Genomic DNA, 16,178 nt, shown 5'->3' on the forward strand with positions numbered 1-16,178 from the left:
GACATTTCATTAATATTGTAATATACGTCTGGTATTTATTTTATTTCTTATTGTGAAGCGCCATGAATTTTGATATGTGCGCTATATAAGTTCCATTATTATTATTATTATTATTACTATAATGTCAATGCGTGCTTACCAGGCGCAAAAACATGGAGAAGCCATTTCAAAGTTCAAACAAGCCATGTCAGTTCTTATGCATGCATGCCTGACGTAGCTTCTGCACAATAAAATGGGGGTAAGGTATTCCTAACCCTATAACGATGACAAGATGTATGAAAGCAGCAATCACGCATACAGGTATGCGTGCAATGTTCCAGTACCTTTACACAGGACAGTGTGTCCACATGGCTTGAATACAACGTCTGCTTCACCATCGATGCAAATCAAACAACTCCTCTTAGTTTTCTTCACTGGTGAACTGGTTCCGTTCTGGAATTCTTCTTCCTCTTCCACTTGCTTACCAGACATTTTCTGTTGACTGTCTTCTTTCGAGGTCCCTCCCTCTTCGGTTTTTACGTTTTTAGCTTCCAGTGTCTGTGCATTTTTAAACCCATCTATTGAACGAGTGACCGTTTGGTTTTCGCTGATCTCTTGGTTTACTTCCATTAGTTCTCTGGCCTGCACAGTGTCTTCTTCCTGAAAATGCACAAGAATATTTATTTCAGTTCAAGGTAAGATCGCATGACAAAGTATTTCACATCTATCACTGAATTTTTTCGTTTATCGATCATCTCTCACTTGACTTACTTTTTTGCTTGCAAAGTTATTAACTATATTCATTTTTTCACTTCCAGTTGGTTTTTTCTCTTCCTTTACCCTGGAGAAAGCAGATATAAATAGCATTTGAATACGACTAACACCGTCAAGACAAGAGTTTCTATTAACTCATCAGTAAACCCTAGACGTTTTTCGCGGGAATATACTGCGAAAGAACCTTGATGCAACGTCTAGCAATGTAATCATTGCACATAGATGAGATCTAACATAGATGACAAGTGTTAAGGCATAACGTACACTCTTACCATCGTGTACCATTAGGTAAGATGCAAAAGAACATGGAAACCATTTCATTATCAACTTATTTTTTCGTATTGAAATCTTTAGTATACCTAATAATTTTTTGCTGGTATGATTTGTTCGACTGCAGATTTCCAGCCTTAATTCTTAGCGGTCTTAATTTTTTTGAGATGCACGGAAAAAGCGCGCTGTTAAGGCATCACCATTTGACATGATATGCTCCTGATACTACTGATCGGTACTTACTTGGTCTCTTCAAAGGCTTTCCTGAGGTCTGGTTCAGCTTTGGTGCCTTCACCGTATTCCATGGGAGTCTTGCCAGCCTGATTAGGTTGACGTACATTAGCGCCATGCGATATCAAGTACCGTGATATCTCTGTGTACGAACTAGTGCTCTTACCAAACAGACCAAGCAGCTGTAAAATATGTTAGATAAATGTTGGGTTAATGTTAGGACCAATTGTCAGGGTCGTAAGGAACACGCGATATCTCTGCGTATAAACTGTCACTGTTTTCATGGTTACCCAAGGCTCGCAATAATCGACCTTCAGAGCACACTAGATTATCAGAGAGCTTTCCAAGTTTCTGCGACCCAAACAGCTCTAGATGCGGTATATTTGCTCGTACTTGGGCTTCCATCCCCTAGCATCAATTAGACCTCAGTCTTTATCTTGGATCAATGCAAGTTTTTCCATTTCAGACCATGTATTATGAGAATAGGATTCTTTAACTCAGTTGTATCCATATTCATATATCGTCTCGTGAGCAATCGTTAAACGAGGAAATGATACTCTAAATAACAAGTGGTCTGAAATGGGAAAACATTACCCCCAAGGTAAAGTTTGGTTTATTATTTTACAACGGTCTTAGATAGTAATCTTTTGATTGACAGGATCCAAAGACACATCCGTTTGAGAGTTGTCTAGGTCGCAGAAAGATTGTTTTACGATTTATGTAATTATTACCGAGCCCATTCCTACGGAGAAGAATTTCTCGCGCATAAGAGAGACGTGAAGAGGTGTATCACCATCCTCATCAGCTGCGTTGACGTCTGCCCCGTGCTGCTCAAAGATCTTGACCATTTTCAGGTATCCTTCATGTACGGCTAACATCAGTGGTGTTTGGTTGTTTTTCGTGCGACAGTCGACCTTACAATCATTCTAGAAAACGTACATTTTTCATTGGTTATATATCTTTCTTTCAGTGACTATTCCATGGTCCTTTCATTAATTAGACTAAGGTCCATGTCAAACGTCGACCCTCACATGAGCCGAACATAATGACATCAAACAAGATCGCCTTTTTATCCATTTTTTCAATTAGCTTCGGCTCTAGTATAGTTCAACGTTTGACCTGAGCCTTTGCATCCTATTTTACCATAGGTATTCATAGCAGAACGCGAAATCCGTACTCTCTTATGTTATAGGTAAAACAAATCATTCGCAATACTCCAGTTTCGAGTTCTCAAAGCTACTTTACCGTTGATATTTAGACACTGATGCGAGGCTAACCCTGAGTATTCTGAGACGAAGGAACATAGTGATAACTTGGAACTCGAAAATGGCTCAGACTGATTGTACTTACTGTATATGTTTCTACGTATATCGGAAAAGGTCAGAACGTCGTACAGGCAAACAAGACTTACCTGCGCCAGGATGATTTCAGCAATGTCACAGTGATCATTGACAGCGGCCAAGTGCAAAGACGTGAAACCATCTTCTTTGGGCACGTTCACCAACTCTGGAGACTTGGCAAGTAATTTTCTTGCAGCACTATTGATAGATAAACCCATGGTAGTTTTGTAATTTACGAATTTGAAAAAGGTCTACTTTGTGACCATCTGTACTTACTATGAGTTGCCTTTGTACGCTGCCAAGTGCAGGAAGTTGAATCCACTTTTGTTTTTCAGCGTGAGGTTTATTTTCGGCGCGTCCAAGATCAAGTCAAGGATGTTGTTATTTCGTTTTGATATGGCGTCGTGCAGGGGCGTTTCTCCAACTACGTCCTATAATAATCAAGTATTCTTGGGTACGTGTGATGTCATAGCCGCCATGTTGATTGACGTTAACAAAAGATGTGATTGCACTTGCTTATAACATAGAGGGTCCAAAGTCAAGTCTATTGCGCGCACGAGCCAGAATTTTAAGGCCAAGGTACGAGGTCTACTTTTACGTATTAGCTATACCAATCTTGAGTAAAAGACTGGGTCGAGTTGGATTTGCAGTGCATTTTGGGATTGCTTTAGGGGACGAAATAGACGCCATGTTGAAAATATGTCCCATAATGCACTGCAATGCCAACACGACCCAGTCTTTTCCTCAACCTCGGAATGGCTAATACGGCCTCTCACTAGATCATGCTGAAAGATGGGTTGACTATTTGAATTACCTGCAGATTAACATCACAAGTAGCTGTCTGCACCAGTATTCTAACAGCATTGTCATTCGATTCTTTGACAGCCAGATGTAATGGTGTGCATTTGGTGTCGTTGTCAGCGATGTTCGGATCCACCCCGTGCGCAATCATTAATTTCATTGCTTCGCCGGTTTTATCTCTGAAAAAAAGGTAAAAATGATGTCTGATTTTTCGCCAAGAAAATCTCACAAGTGAACATGTTACGCGTTGGAAACTATGGCTGGAACTTGTCTTACAAAGCCACTTATTACAAACAATGGTTCAAAGTCAAGGCTAAACTTGACAAATGACATCAAATGTATGAAAACATCATGTCCTCGACTTGGAAGCATATTGTTTCGTGGTCACAAATTCGGGAAAGGTTCACAGCACAAGTTCCAACTGAAAGTTTCGCTTCATCGCATACCCATAAGCTGCATGATGGATGGCGGTGTATCCTTGTCCATCCTAAAAAGAACGATTAAAGAACAGGTTAATTCAATTTATCTCATGTATACAAAACATCAGCAGTAGAGAAAAAGCCCGAGTGCAGATTCTGGGGGGTGTGGGTGGAGGGGGGGGGGGGATGTGGTGGTGTGTGTGAAAGGCACATGGGCACTGCATGGTAATGGAAAATAAATCTCTTGGTACAAAGTTTGCATCCTGTCCTACAACGAGGCTGCCGTGTCTCCATTCCAAATCCACTTCAAAACATGTCTCTTATAAAGATTTCTTCCTTTCAATGTAGATATATGTCGCAGATCTTTGGTACCTTGATTGAAATATCAGCGTTCTTCTCCAGCAGTAGCTGGATAATGTCACAGTAACCGCTGTGGCATGCCATGTGCAGACAGGTCTTCTCAAGCAGTGACGACTTATAATTCAACTGGAATATAATCAAAGGTACGCCGATTAGTTGATTTTATAACTTTACAGTGCTTCTTGATAGCACGTGCGGAATTGCGTCATCGCGGACGTCAATTAAGGCGTTTCCGTGACATTGCGTAAAAAACACTGACTTACATCCATCAAAAACCCATTTTGTCGCATTGGCAAATGTTAGGATACCGCGCGTGCTATTGAGAAGCACACCGGTGAATCCTAGACCTAGACCTCGTGTAAATGATGTGTTTTTACGAAGCTTTGATGGAATGAATATATAGAGTCGAACTTCTGCGATCTATAGATTCCTTGCATTGAATACCTAGAGGAATTGTTCTGGGGGACTAAACAATAGAGCGTCCTTACTTATGCAAAAAAAAGCCATTGTTTTGTCCCCGAGAACAATTCCTCTAGGGACTCAGTGCAAGGGGTCTATATATAAATTAAATCTTTGGTGAACAAAAGAATAAAGTTGGGATCGTCTCTATGTGTTCGAATGGTCTGAAGATTTTCAATTTCGCTTCTTTAGCAATTCTTCATACATACAGGGGCAGATTCAGTATTTTTTTAAGTAGAGTAGGTTAACCCTCTATGATCAAGACGTTTACGAACTCAAGTACCAACAACGCAGCAGATAGCTCATCTATGGGGGGAGGGGGCGGGGTGTGCTTCCCCTGCACCTCTCCCCTAGATTCGCCACATAGGTTTGTTTTAGATAGCTTATTTTCGGGGGGAGGGGGTGGGGTGCGCTGGTTTGTTTTGAGTCCATTTTTTGTTTTATTAGAGACGCGTCATAAAAATATTTATGGAGACCAAAATATGTTTTGTCTTGATATAAAGTATAATGCCTACCAGTTCAGGGCGTTCATCGAGTGCTTGCGTGACACGTGACACGTGACCATTAGCCGCAGCTTGCACGAGAGCCAGTCCTTCATCATCTTCTTTCTGTGTCTTTCCTTCCCCAGTAAACATTTCCGAGAATGCATCTGTCAATACTGTAACATGATTAAGCAAGGCAAGTCTAGCTGAGTCAAGGTACACTCTCAAATACACTATCGATAAAAACATTCCCTATTTGCCTCTCTCCAAAATAATTTTAGACATGAATATATGTAGATAAGTGGACTAGAAGTCTAACGAAAAGAAACAACTTTAAGAAAGCTCTTAAAAGTACTAAGAAGCCCTTAGAACAAATTTCTTTCATAAAAGGAACAACAGCAAATACAAATAAGGACATAAGTAGTTATATTTATTGTGGTTTGTAATCAAAATATCTTCTAGTTTTAAAATCAGTATTTTGAAGAAAAGATAACATTAAATGATTCTAACCACAAGTTATGTACGTTAAGTCCTTATGCGGACCTTTGGGCTTAATAGAAATAAAGTAAAGCATGAAGTTATGTACGAAGAAATGTATGGAGCGATGTTTAGTGTTGAGTGTATGACGTCACAGACTCCTATAAAAATTCGTAGAAATACCGAATATCCCGAATATCAGGAAAAAACTTTAACCAGTGATTATTAGACCTTTAAGGGTTATTCCAGTAAAGTTTCAGCTGAATTAAAATTTGGATGATTTTCGTGCTAGTCCCCCTTTAATTTCTCTGGGAGAAATAGAGTGCAATTGATGTGCCTGTTGGGTATTGGCCAGCCAAATAGCTCTTTTTGCCATTGTGCTGTTTGGGGCCAGGTTATTGCCCATTTGTTTTATCTACACTTTATTTCTTATATCAGCGTGAATAGATGAGTGGGAAGATGGAGGGGAAGTAGGGCGGGAAATATCTATTTTATATAACTCTAAATTTTAATGATCATTAACATTTTTATTTCGAGGTACTGACGTTTCTGAAGAGCGTGCTGCTTAAAGAGTGCTTGTAGTGGATGTTCATCATCGTCGTCACTATCTTCTTCCACTTCTCCGTCTGCAGCTGCCTCGTGTAGAGTCAAAATAGCGGCGTTTACCATCCAGATGTCGTTATCCACTTTTATGACCACGTTATTGTCGCTCTCAACTTTCTTCACCGTGCCTATCTTTCCCAACATCTGAAAAAAGACAGCATATGCTGGTGATATGGGCATTTACAAAAGAGAAATGGCTGCTGATTTGGAATTTGCGGTATGTTGTTTCATCTATTTATCGATCCATTACCCCATCCCATTTATCGATTGTATCCATCTATATCCATCCCATCCCATCCCATCCATCCATCCATCCATCCATCTTCTCCCATCCTTTGCTGTCATCTATTTATCTATCCATTCATCCCATCCCATCCTATACTGTACCGCTTTCATTCTGTGGTTCCATCCACCGTGTCCATCTTGCAGTTTCTCCACCAAATTCATGTCTTCACTAACCAACACTTTATCACCTTTTTTATAATGAGGGACCTAAGATATAAAAATTCATCACAAGCTAAAAATACTAGCCTCTGTAAGGAACACAGGAAAAAAAAATCTAATATCATCAGGGTACAAAGTGTACGTATTGTAAGGTCAATAGCAACAATTGTTAACTTTGGACACTGGTGATGGCAAAGATGGCTAAAACCTAGGTCATATTAAAACTTTCGGTTGATCTTAGAAAATATGTTATTCAATCAGAATCAAGAAAATTTGCAAAACTGAGGTATCATTTTTCCTTATGAAATTATGGATTTCCAGGCCACCAAACGAAAACAAACGCGTTGCCGATAAGCACTTGATAATAGTGACGCAATCTTTACACTCATGTGGTGGGCATCTTTATATTTCACGCTGGTCAATTTTCGGGAGCTTCGTCGGACACCTCAGTTTCGCAGTGACTTTATTTCTACGTCATTTCCGATCAGTGGACCAAATCTACTTGAGTGTAATGTTTTGCCCATTTCAGACCACGTGTCACTCTCTCGAGAATAAGATTCTTGTTTTAAATGTATTCATATTTAGGTGACTTCCAATGCGCAACCGTTAAACAAAGAAATAATATTCTGGGGAATGACACGTGGTCTGAAATGGGAAAACAGTGGATTAGGTCTGTTGGTTGACAAAAAAGCAGAGCGGATTTCTTTATCGTTTTATAATATAACCCTCCCCCCTGTCTCTCTATCTCTCTCAGGTTACTATACCTTGGCGAGTGCTTGTGGGGCGAACCGAAACTTTTCACCATCGTAATCTACAATGACGTCACCAGACTTGGTAAAATCATGGACATCACCGATCTTTGGAATACACTGGGAAGATGCAACAGAAAGTAAGCATTACTAGAAGAATCATTTATATCTGCTATATTAGTGCAGTTTTCGTATGACTGTGAAACGTGCACGGCACGAACACGGTCGTAACACGGCAAGGGATACGCCAGACAAATCACATTGCACGAGAATTTACTCTCCATCCAATGAAATACCTGGAACACGGCATAAACACGGCGCGGACACCGTCACGCCAAGATCACGGCACTTTTAGACCAATCATATGGCGCGTGAAAAAAATCAGCCAATTAAAATTCTAGAAAGTTTCACGATCACGGCACGTCACGCTTACGGCACTGAGCTTTTCACAGTCATACGAAAACTGCACTATATTTTTGTTTTGTGATACGTGTCGATAAGATGAGCTATCGCATTCGTACGTGACTAGCTCCCTGAAATTCAAAGTGTGCATAATTGGAAGACTTACTTATCATGCAGAAGTGTAGCGCGGAGAGTCCCAGAGCTGGGAGCACGAGTGCATGCGCAAAACTGCCCGTCTATACCACAGAAACACCTTTACTATAACTTGTGGTAAATCTTTACATTTTTTAGAGTGGCTTTTAAAGTTGGACATTAGCCCTTCTCTCACTGGTTAAATCAATTATCTATCGAGCAATTATCAATTAATTAAACAAGGATTAGTATATAAAAATATCTGCCATTAAGCTTCATTTTCCTACTTCTAAACTGTTTTTTGGAAGCGTTACAATATACTTAACGATTTGCAATCGACTTCATGTATAAAAGTTGCCTGGGAAAGCAGATTCCAATATGGCTGCCAGGACATGACCATTTTTATTGGCTATAAAGACGTTATCAGAGGTGGTTTATATACCTTTTCCATGTCTTCAGTCCATCCTCCATGGCCTTCAGCTAACTCCATCAGCTGTTCCTTTGTGACGTTAACCTTGACTTTGTCTTCAGTGGTAAAGCCGCTGACCGTCTTCTTGGCTCGTATTCGTAGTCCTGGCAGGTGGTCCCTGTAGTAGAAGCCTCCAGTTGCTGGTGTGGTTGATATTATATCGACCTTAAAAGATTTATTAGAAAAGACAGTGTTTTGCACACCTTGAGCATTCCCATTTTCATATTCTTGTATTTGAAAAAAAGTGAAAACGAGCGAACGAACGAATGAACGAACAAACAAATGAACGAACGAATGAAAAAAACAAACAAATGTGCGAACGAACGAGCGAACGAACGAACAAATGAACGAACGAATGAAAAAACAAACAAATGAGCGAATGAACAAACAAATCTAATCTAATCTACGAGCGAACAAATATGAAGCCACAAATGAACGAACAAACGATTAATTGAAATAACGAGTGAACATATCTAACGTAAGAAAGCATGAACGAACGAACAAATGAACGAACGAATGAAAAAACAAACAAATGAACAAACGAACAAACAAATGAACGAACGAACGAACAAACAAATCTAATCTACGAATGAACAAATATGAAGCAACAAATGAAAGAAGGAACAGATGAACGAACAAACGGTTAAATGAAAAAACGAGTGAATATATCTAACGAAAGAAAGCATGAACGAACGAACATATGAACGAACGAATGAACGAAGAGCGAACGAACGAACAAACGAACAAAAGAAAGAACGAACAAACAAACGAATAAACGAACAGATGAAAAACGAAAGAACACAAAACGAACGAAAACATGAACGAACGAGCAAACAAACAAACAAACAAGCAAATGAACGAACAGGCGTAGTTCGAACGACTCAAAAGAAGAAAATAATCACAAATATTACCTTTCCTTTAAAACCGAGCCTGTACACATTCTCCTTGCTACTTCTGTCCCATTTGACTGAAACACTATTTTTAGCTCCATTCTTCCAGCTTCTTGTTTCTACCACCGTTCCCTTTCCACCTGGACCACCATCTTGTGCTCCCCAGCGCCAATCAGGTCCTCTTTCTACTCTTGCTTGACTAAAAGTACCTCTTGCTTGGACTTTCGTTGCTTCTTCGCGTTTGCCAACAAGTACACTAACCGAAAGTATAGACAAACCTCTGTGAGATCGTTATATCGTTTGCAAGCGTCGCTGTCGCTGTTTTAACGTACGACTGCAAGACATTTACATTCTTCTCAGATACTTCTTACAGCACCAAGTGAGCGTCGCAAGCATCTCCTTTTTTGATAGTCTCGTCTGGTATGCCGTTCTATGTTTAGGCAACGACTAGACAAGATCTTCTAATTTTCCTGGAAAAAGTTGCCTCGCATCGATCTTGGCCGCCATAAATATTCAATAAGAGAACAAAATATATGGCCGCGGTGACGAACAAAAACAAAAAGAAAAAAATCATTTTATAAAAGTCATCCAACATGGCGGCTATGACGTCACATGCGCCCTAAAAATGATAATATACGGATTCGGATACGGATAGTTCAACCCGGCAGTTCAACAAGAGCATTTTGTACGGTAGCCATCTTACCTTTCTCCTGTCATGTCAATTCTTTTGAAAGGGCAATCCAAGCTATGGGTATCTCCCATATAACATCTCGTGCATAACCCATAATCATCACAGTTCATGCAGAGCCATAGCAAACCAATAACAGGATTCTTGGCACATCCATCACATGTGGAGGTAAATCCATTGACCTTCACTGCAAAGTAAAGCAAACTATAGCATTACTACAACTACAGACACCCTCGGGACACATCACTTTGTGTTCGTTATAGCGAAAGTCCGAAATACAGGGATCCCGCATTCATTGTTCTACCTCCCTAATTAATGTTTCTACGTCGGACAAGCTAAAATGTGTCCTTGATATACAGCATGGAACAAACACCGATTGCTGAAAATGTCTGTCTTAGCATCAATGTATTCTAAAGGTACATTAAGAAAACAATCGATAATTACTAAAATATCTTATATGAAGTCGAGTTTTGTTGGTCGGACATTTGGTATTTCATCGGGAAAACTACCTATTGTTTGGGTAGACACTCAAAGATAGCCGGATCGGTCTATAACGGGGTGTTCGTATATAGACAAATTATAATTATTGCGCACCTGCGCAGTAGTGCCATTGGGGTTTTAAAAAATGTGTCCTTTTTTGAAAGGAATTCATATAGAGAAGCCGTAATTGACTCTGAGAGGGGGAAGGCAAACGAAAGAGACGGTTTTTATGACCTTTAGCAACAGATTTACTGATAATACTGGTAACCGCTGGGAATCAGGCCAGAAACACACCCCAATCACGGAGAAACACTTAGCGTAAATGAAATTCAATATGGCGGCTTTTCCAGCAACAACTTCGTTATGACGCCTTTGCTAAATGTTGAAAGTTTGACAAAAAACGCCTGACGTCGAACTCCAGTTTGACAACAACGTCGTAGTGCTAATACTTCTTCTTTATTTACCATACAAAGTTCTCGATAAGTATTTAGCATAAACTTTCGACTTTTAAGCTATATTATGTCCTCTAAAGTGCCCGATATAGCGGGAAAGCGTAATTTCGTAAATAGCGAGAGTCTGTAGAAGCGATCATTAGGTAGTTATGCCAATAATTTGCTTCTGTCCGCCGCAATAGCAAAGTGTCTGTGATATTATATTTGACTATAAAAGACTGAGAGTTGACTGCTTTGAGTTCACTGTAATTTAACATGTAGAATGTCCAGATTTAATTTAAAGTTCTTTGAGGTAGGAAGATGAGTTTACTCAATGATTGAAATTTAACTCTATTGAAGTTGCTTGAAATTTCGCTAATTTTCCCGCCGTTTTTTAAGACACACACTTCTGCTAAATAGCTTAAAGGCAATAAAAATCATGTAATCAATCGTCGTGCTTAAACATTTGCTGGCAACATCATTAAGAAGGTCGAAATTTAGTCTTTTTATTATTATTTTGATGCAAGCGGCGCCATGGATAACGAAAGGATCATCTTTCTATTCATACCTGGTTTTTCTGACCCACTACTGTCATAGACTCTTAAATCCATCTTTTCATCTAAGCCTGCTCTATAGTTGGCTCGTGCACCAGTGTCCCATTGCACCCATACTGTACTCTCAGCACTATCTTCCTCATTTTGTGCTGCTCCTACTACTGTGCCTACACAGCCCTCTCCGCCATCTTGGTCTTCCCATTCCCAGTCTGGGCCACGTACGACACGACAGCCTAAATACATTCCTTTTGAATGGTTGTTTTTCAGTTATTTACTAATACGATCTGTAAAAAAATAACAAATTCATTAATTCTAAATGAAAAAGGGACCAAACTCAGCTTCGTTCCTCGATGAGCACAAGCTCTTAAAGTGCTACTACGACGAAAATCGCTCAAACTTGGATTCAGCTGAAACTTCCTAAAAATACTCTTTAAAGGTCCAATAATCACTGTATGAAGTGTTTTCTCGATATTCAGGACAAAAGTATGATATTTTTACGATTATTTTTTGGAGTCTGTGACGTCATACACTCAACATCGAACATCGCTCCATACATTTCTTTGTATATAAATCCTTAATTTATTTTATTCCTATGAAGCCCAAAGGGTGGCTAATGTGCTTATTTCACATTACTTGTGACTATAATTTATATTTTGGGGTGTTTGGGTATTTCTTTCTCCCTTTACTACTGATATTTTGATCATAAACTACAAAGAAATGTATGGAGCGATGTTCGATGTTGAGTGTATGACGTCACAGACTCCAAAAAATAATCGTAAAAATATCATACTTTCGTCCTGAATATCACGCGGGAAGAACCCCGTATGGGGAGCTAGTGATGACTGTAAAATATAAGTTTTTCACTTCATCTAGAATTGGTGTTGTAAATATTGAACTAGCCGTTACGTGCACGTAAAGATACAAAAGATAAGTAAGAATACGAAAGAGCAAATCCATAAACAATGCGTGCTTTCGATTCTTTAGTTGAATTCCATAGCGGGGCTTGTCATTTCAGCGAATAATTTACTAACAAGGGTCAACGATATCAACTTGATAGAACTCGCTTTTTAGGCTCAGATGGCTCTTTTCCCGACTATTGTTTAAATTCAAAAGAAGCCAAATGGCTGCCTTCCAAACACATATCAAAAAATTTTCTTGAAAAACTTTGAAAAACCTATTTCTAACTATTTCATAGCCATTTTATGAAACACATGGTTTACAGACAAGGTTTTAAGACCCTTATTTAAAACTAAGATTTTTCGAATTTTTTAGATCCTAAAGCGCACTTAAGAATCATCAATTTTGTGCTTCGTCAGCACAAATTTCAAATAATTCTATTTTTGCTTTATTCGACTAAATTTTTAACAGCAAAATAGTTATTACATCTGTAATATATATTTCCTAATAGTATGAAGACTCAAAGTTCAGATCTTCAAAAAGTGTAACGATAGTATCGAATCTTCAGTGGCCATGATAACTTTCACTTTCACTTTCAATTCCCTTACCGAAGCCGTACTATATTTCAAAGACCAACAAAATAGTTATCACATCTGTAATATATATTTCTTAATAGTAAGACTCAAAGTTCAGATCTTGAAAAAAATGATATCAATAGTTTCGAATCTTCAATGATTGATCAATGCCATTAGCTTTCAATTTCCCTTACCGAAGCCGTACAAACAGGAAAGCAACAACTAACTTGGTTACTTCATATGAACTCCGTTCAATCGTAGCAAAATAATTTAAGGTCTCTCGTTAATAATTTGGAATGAATTACTGATCTTGTAGACGACTTCGAATGAATGTAACCTTTATTTAAAAATAAATAAAGCCAGGGTAGTTCCTTCAGAACTAATAAAAAGCTCTGCTATCAATGGAAGCCCTGGTTCGTTCGTGTCTACATATATATGTTATATATTTCCTGTGTCTTCACACTATTTCTCGAAGTAAGTTAGATTTTTATAATCTATGCGAACACGAAAAATGTAAGTTTATAAAAAATACTTGGTACGACGTCTGTCGAAATCTTTGTGCTAGAGTCGTTTCGAATTTGAACTGAAATTATGAAAGCGAAAGTATGAAATATCTTGGTTCGCTATTAATGACCAAGCAGACAAAATTTAAAACCAGGACAAACTGGGATGGAAATATTTTTTTAAAATACGTGTTAGAGATGAAATAAAGTATAATTTCTGTTTAAAAAATATATATATATACTTGATACTTACTGCAATTCTGGAGCGTTCTCGGTTTCTGCTTTGTTAGGTGTGAGTAATGAAAATGACACCTTTAGGGGATTCCCCCTTCAAATTTTCATATTGCCTATTATAGGAGTCTAATCTTAAATCTTGCGAAATGAAATAAAACAAATTTTAAAAAATGGTAAAAATGAAATAAGAAATAAAATGAATAAAAAGAATAACATAAATCGAAGCGAAACGAAGCGAAACGACATGAAACAAAACGAAACGCTTACAAAATAGAATAAAAAGAAACTAAATAAAATGAAACAGTGATATGCAAAAGGAAGGGAAGTAAATATGCTGATTTGCATTTTTTTAAATCGTTGAGCTATTAAATATTTACAAGAAATGTCACGGTATTTCATATTTATCCACAAGTAACCACAACTCTGTGGCTGCGTTTCTTGAAACCATGAAGGTTTAAAATAAGATGTTGAAATAATAAGAAAAAGTACGTTAAGTTTCGCAGCTAAAATACTCTCATTTTTAAGTAGTGTTCAGGCCATGTGCGACATTAATGTCGATGAAATTCAAAATCCCCTCGTATAAGCAGGGCTAGTTGATCACTATTTTCACTCTCCATCGCACTTACTTACCTCAGGTAAAACCTTGTTCCGACTCTCTTACAAGTTTGAACTGACGCTTTGGGAAAATACATAGATAAATAGGTGAATCTGATGAGTATTCATTAATACTACGGGGAACCCTTAAAAATGCCTTTATTCAGCATAATTTTCTACCAACGTTAGCAAAACCGGAAAAAAAAATTGTGTAGAAAAACACGTAATGGAAATCCAATGAGTATTTTTTATGCTGAAAATCTAGTTTTTTCCTGATTTGAAATGGGATTCATTCCTGTAATATTGAGGAATGCTTTTCTCCTCTGGACCTGGACCTTGATGCCTTGCAGGGAAGGGTAACAGAGCCATGTGCCATTTCCAAGAAACACAGGATGAAAACGCGAATACCACGTGTCACTCTTTCCTAGAACTTTTATATTTATTTGACCCCATCCCTTACTTCTTAAAGTGTACATGAACCCTTCGACAATACTTTCAGTACTGATTCTACATGAAGTAAATAGCTGAATGGTAAAATACTTCTTGATTTGAGTGACGCGTCTGTATAAGTTATGAAGGTTGTAGAATTATTTACAAGTCGAATCTATAGACTCCTATAGTCTCAAGAGGAAATATTCTGGGAGACAAAACAATCACTAATGTTTTTTGCATAAGAAAAGATGGCCCTTTGTACAATATCTCTAGGAAATTAATGCAAGAGGTGTATCAGTTTAAGGTCAAATCGTATAGCAGCCATTGAACTGTTTATGCATTTTATCATCTTGACTAAGATGGCGATGTTTTTCAGTCGACTATTTTCGTCTTAAAAATCTAGCCAAATAGATTTGTGATTTAGCTCAGTGGAGAACAAACCAACCCCGAACATTAGTAATCAGTGGTTTTCATGAATGTTTCAGTTCATTTGGCTATCAAAGGGGGTTTCCCCGTTCAAACTGTAGACGCTTTATAAGCACTTTTTCCATTCGTATAGTATTAATTATAGTAAGGCTGTAGTTTAGTTCTATTTCCCTGACTGAACTAAGGCCAAATACTAGATGCGTGCGAGTGTCCTTCTTATTCCTCGATAACTCAATATTCTTGTATTCATTCTTGTTCAAATATGATCATTATTCGTGTTCGTCTTGGTGTCTTTCACTTTTCTTGTTATTCGATAGCTCAAGACATTATGCACGATTTGCTGAGGAATCAGTTGTTTACAAAAGTGCTTATGTGCAAAACTTCTCGCTAGAAAACTAACACGACAAACTAACGTATTCTCCCACTTAAACTTCGGAGTATTTACGATACCTTCATTCCAGCATTACGGTGAAAAGCAACAACTGTTTCGTCGTTTCTTCTTCGACACGAGTTCTCGAGTTCTCGTTTCAGGACCGGATATCCGTGTTAGCTACAGGTAACCCAGTCTATCTATTGTGGCTCCTAAATACATTCGCAACAACAAAGGGCTTTTTCTTCCTCGTTCTGCAGGGTTTTTTTCGCATACTCCATGTAAAAAGCGCAAATATTTTGTCTATTAATTGATCTGATTACTAATGAACAGTTTACGATACAGTCGTTTGCAACTAAGCCTGAACACTAGACACTACTAGTAATAAACCATGTTCTAACTGGCCGCCGAAACGTTGAAGTTAGTCAACCGGAACGTGTATGTTTCGTAATGATTCGTTGGACGGTTGGACGGTCACGTGTCTGTACTGGACTGCAAAATTTTTGTTTTTATATTAAATTGGTGATTCTTTTTAGCTACTTGTAAAGAATTGAATGAAAACATGTGTATCCAATGTGTTACGAAATGCAGTTTTATTGCGATCTCTCAAAACAGGTTGTAGAAAGTTTGTTTGCTCACCAGTATATTTCACCCATGGGAATCAAAATGTTCATTCATTTGCTCTCAGTGAATTAATAAGCACGTGATTACTG

General features: G+C 38.3%; 1 protein-coding gene across 1 annotated transcript in view; it reads right to left on the reverse strand.

Moving 5' to 3' along the window:
- LOC116300724 (uncharacterized) overlaps positions 1-15,836 on the reverse strand; it is a 32,268-nt gene extending 16,432 nt beyond the window's left edge. The window contains exons 1-18 of the mRNA XM_031709641.2: positions 15,546-15,836; positions 11,449-11,718; positions 9,985-10,156; positions 9,303-9,537; positions 8,365-8,556; positions 7,404-7,508; positions 6,583-6,687; positions 6,138-6,339; positions 5,149-5,291; positions 4,187-4,300; positions 3,842-3,882; positions 3,409-3,574; positions 2,871-3,025; positions 2,666-2,792; positions 1,986-2,180; positions 1,267-1,436; positions 751-820; positions 324-639 (exon numbers count right to left, since the gene is read on the reverse strand). Of these exons, the coding sequence (XP_031565501.1) occupies positions 324-639; positions 751-820; positions 1,267-1,436; positions 1,986-2,180; positions 2,666-2,792; positions 2,871-3,025; positions 3,409-3,574; positions 3,842-3,882; positions 4,187-4,300; positions 5,149-5,291; positions 6,138-6,339; positions 6,583-6,687; positions 7,404-7,508; positions 8,365-8,556; positions 9,303-9,537; positions 9,985-10,156; positions 11,449-11,677 (2,737 nt within the window). The 5' untranslated portion in view covers positions 11,678-11,718; positions 15,546-15,836. The remainder of the gene's footprint in view (positions 1-323; positions 640-750; positions 821-1,266; positions 1,437-1,985; positions 2,181-2,665; positions 2,793-2,870; positions 3,026-3,408; positions 3,575-3,841; positions 3,883-4,186; positions 4,301-5,148; positions 5,292-6,137; positions 6,340-6,582; positions 6,688-7,403; positions 7,509-8,364; positions 8,557-9,302; positions 9,538-9,984; positions 10,157-11,448; positions 11,719-15,545) is intronic.
- Between the last annotated feature and the right edge of the window lie 342 nt (positions 15,837-16,178).

Source organism: Actinia tenebrosa, unplaced genomic scaffold, assembly GCF_029948245.1.
Source record: "Actinia tenebrosa isolate PJP-AT-01 unplaced genomic scaffold, QUT_ActTen_1.0 PGA_scaffold0__85_contigs__length_37466705, whole genome shotgun sequence".
Classification (NCBI taxonomy): Eukaryota; Metazoa; Cnidaria; class Anthozoa; order Actiniaria; family Actiniidae; genus Actinia; species Actinia tenebrosa.